Consider the following 3,234-nt stretch of genomic DNA (forward strand, 5'->3'; position numbering starts at 1 on the left):
TTATGATCATGTTTCGCCACCTTAAAAAAAGGCATTCACACCGAAACAATTATTTGATTTGTCTGTTAATTACCTTTTTTTTTTTTTCTGAAATCAAACGGCTGTATTATACAATAATTCAGTTAAGACCTCAGCGGCAATGAAAAACAAATCAAGAAGAATATGAAAAAACCAAAAACATTTGCAGTTAAATTGTTTTTTTATAAAAAAAAACAACTCTAAATCTATTTTTTCCGCTGGTTTTATTTTTTAAACCATAACACTGGTGCTGCTGTTCTACAACAATATATTCACGTGCTCCTTTACACTTTTACAGTGACGTCCACGTTATCGAATGTTTAAATTTGTTTTACGTTAAGTTTACGTTGTTGTTAAATGCATGATGTAAGTTTAGTACCAATAATGAACTTAAGTTGTTTTTATCTTGTTTTTTGTGTGTCGTGAAGGCATCAAACATACAAATTTGTTTTTGCTGTAAAAAAACTATTATTGTTAGGCTTTTCCTTTAGACGTTAAACTGCAAATTTTAACGGCTATTTAGTTAGTTCTTCTTCAAGTTTAACAGTTCTTGTAGTTGTACTAGTAGCATACAAAAATCAACTCATAAAATATGACAAATAGAACTAGTAAATGGCTATAAATTATTATACACCCTTTAAAGAATAATATAAGATTTATAATCATATAATATTCACAATCAGAATTCTAACACCACAGCATTAAGTTTTTAAAAATGGCGCCTTCGCTGAGTATCGGGAAGGTGCAGACTATGCAATTGGTAAGTTACTTTATTGTACTAGTATTAGTAGTAATAATATTAATACAACTTACTTAAATTAGTAACAAAAATAACATTACTTAAGAAATAACATTGTAGTTCACGTTATTGTGTTTGTGGATCCGTTGCTGCTAATAAATTTCATATAATTTTACTTTAATTTACGGAAAGACTTAGAGTTTTACTATAAAGTAAAGTCTTAAATGTAATCTGTTGTGTTTTATACAATTGAAAGGATATCTTATACTATAGAAAAGAACACAATAAACCTACAAGGGTACATGAGATGATGAAAAAACGATTTAAATAACATCTGGAGGAAAAGAAACATTAAAAGGAAAGAAAAAAAAAGACACACACGTATTGAGAAGTTAGATAAAATATAGGTTAGATTTACAGTGTTTATACTCCTTAACCATGTACAAATACATTTCTAATAACATTGGTAAATTTACTGAAAATTCAGATGAATAAAAAAATAACATTGTACCATAATCAGCCTGTGCAACAGAATATGGGTGCCCAAAATTAAGCAGGCAAAAATTTAAAAAATAAAGCTAGATATTGTCAAATATCTAAAAAGGTAAAAAGAAAACCAGTCAGGGGTTCAGCATGATTTATTTCACTTATTAATTTTCATCTGTTAACTCTATGTAAATAGGCAAAGATCTTTAGAAATTACAGTTCATAAAAGAGGTTTTTTAACCCTTAATCAAGAGCTTTTTCTGTCTAGAAAGTTTTATGCAAGAGTAGAAGGCCTACAAGAATGAGCAAAAAAATGGGCTACCTTGTGAGAAAAACTTGTACATGTTTTAAGGGACAGGACAAAAGCTACACATGAAGATGAAGACATGGAATATGGTGGTGAAAGGATGATGTAAAAAGGGAACTTCAAGATTGAAGAGATAGAATCTTCAGGACCACTATGAGACAAAGAAGTGGAAACTGTAATTGAGCTGCCCGAAGAGGGGCAATGAGAAGAACCTGGCAAAGGGTGTTGTGAATTAGACATCACCCTGGAAAGAAGTCAAAGAGAAGGATAGGCATACAGAAAGGAGGTTAACCAGTTCAGACTTGGAGATAATGCTGCCAGAGCTATGGAGTCTGGAACTAATGACCATGCTTTGTATGGAGTGTAGTCACAAATGAGAAGACTCTGAAAGTGGGAAAAAATCCACAGAAACACCAGGAGATATTAGGACCACTTTGTGTGAGACAGCTGATCTCCCACTAAATTCAAAGGTCCCAGAACATGTAAGACCAACAACTGTATGTTGTTGTAATGAGCCCAATAGAGGAGCTCAAGAACAAGAAAGCAGATATCCTGAGAGTGAGTACCTCTCAGCTGGTTGATGTAAGAAATGACAATGTTGTCCAGACAGCTGTAACAAAAGATGGTGGCAGGTCCCTTGATCTGCCCACATTTCCAAAACATTGATATGGCAAGACTGCTCTACAACAGACCACATATACTGTAATTGGTGTAGTATCCAGAACTGTACCCCACTCAGCTAGAGGGGTCACCTGTGGACAGATGTAAGCTTGTGTGAGGTGGAGTAAGACAGTGAGAGGTAAAGAGATGGAAGCAGAGAAACAAGAAGACTGTGGATCACAAAGCATATTCCACTGATCTGTCAGAATCCATTGCAAGTAACACAAAAGGACATGTCCAGAGGAAGAAGGAACACATGAAAGTTAAGAGTCCCTGAAAGAAATAAAACCTCACATGTAGGAAGAAAAGGAGGAGATATGGGAACCTCCGAAAACAGAGCTTCATATCTTGGAAATGTAAAGAGAATTATCACAGATGATGCCTTCCAGGAAAGGGCTATAAATGCTAAATGTCTATATAGTGGTGGAAATTTGGAGGATATCACAGATGATGCCTTCCAGGAAAGGGCTATAAATGCTAAATGTCTATATAGTGATGGAAATTTGGAGGATATCACAGATGATGCCTCCCAGGAATGGGCTATAGATGCCAAATGTCTATATAGTGGTAGAAATCAGGAGGATATCACACATGATGCCTCCCAGGAATGGGCTATAGATGCCAAATGTCTATATAGTAGTGGAAATCAGGAGGATATCACACATGATGCCTCCCAGGAATGGGCTAGTAGATGTCAAATGTCTATATAGTAGTGGAAATCAGGAGGATATCACACATGATGCCTCCCAGGAATGGGCTATAGATGCCAAATGTCTATATAGTGGTGGAAGTCAGGAGGATATCACACATGATGCCTCCCAGGAAAGGATTATAGATGCTAAATGTCTATATAGTGGTGGAAATCAGGAGGATATCACACATGATGCCTCCCAGGAATGGGCTATAGATGCCAAATGTCTATATAGTGGTGGAAGTCAGGAGGATATCACAGATGATGCCTCCCAGGAATGGGCTATAGATGCCAAATGTCTATATAGTGGTGGAAGTCAGAAGGATATCACAC

At 35.6% G+C, this 3,234-nt stretch overlaps 1 protein-coding gene across 3 annotated transcripts in view; it reads left to right on the top strand.

Moving 5' to 3' along the window:
- The first annotated feature begins 328 nt into the window (after positions 1-328).
- The window catches only part of LOC111087365 (sphingomyelin phosphodiesterase 4-like), a 12,572-nt gene continuing 9,666 nt past the window's right edge, over positions 329-3,234 (top strand). For all 3 annotated transcript variants that reach the window (XM_022393763.1, XM_022393761.1, XM_022393762.1), the window contains exon 1: positions 329-778. In XM_022393763.1, the coding sequence (XP_022249471.1) occupies positions 734-778 (45 nt within the window). In that variant the 5' untranslated portion in view covers positions 329-733. The remainder of the gene's footprint in view (positions 779-3,234) is intronic.

Source organism: Limulus polyphemus, unplaced genomic scaffold (genome assembly GCF_000517525.1).
Source record: "Limulus polyphemus unplaced genomic scaffold, Limulus_polyphemus-2.1.2 Scaffold2060, whole genome shotgun sequence".
NCBI classification, from domain to species: Eukaryota; Metazoa; Arthropoda; class Merostomata; order Xiphosura; family Limulidae; genus Limulus; species Limulus polyphemus.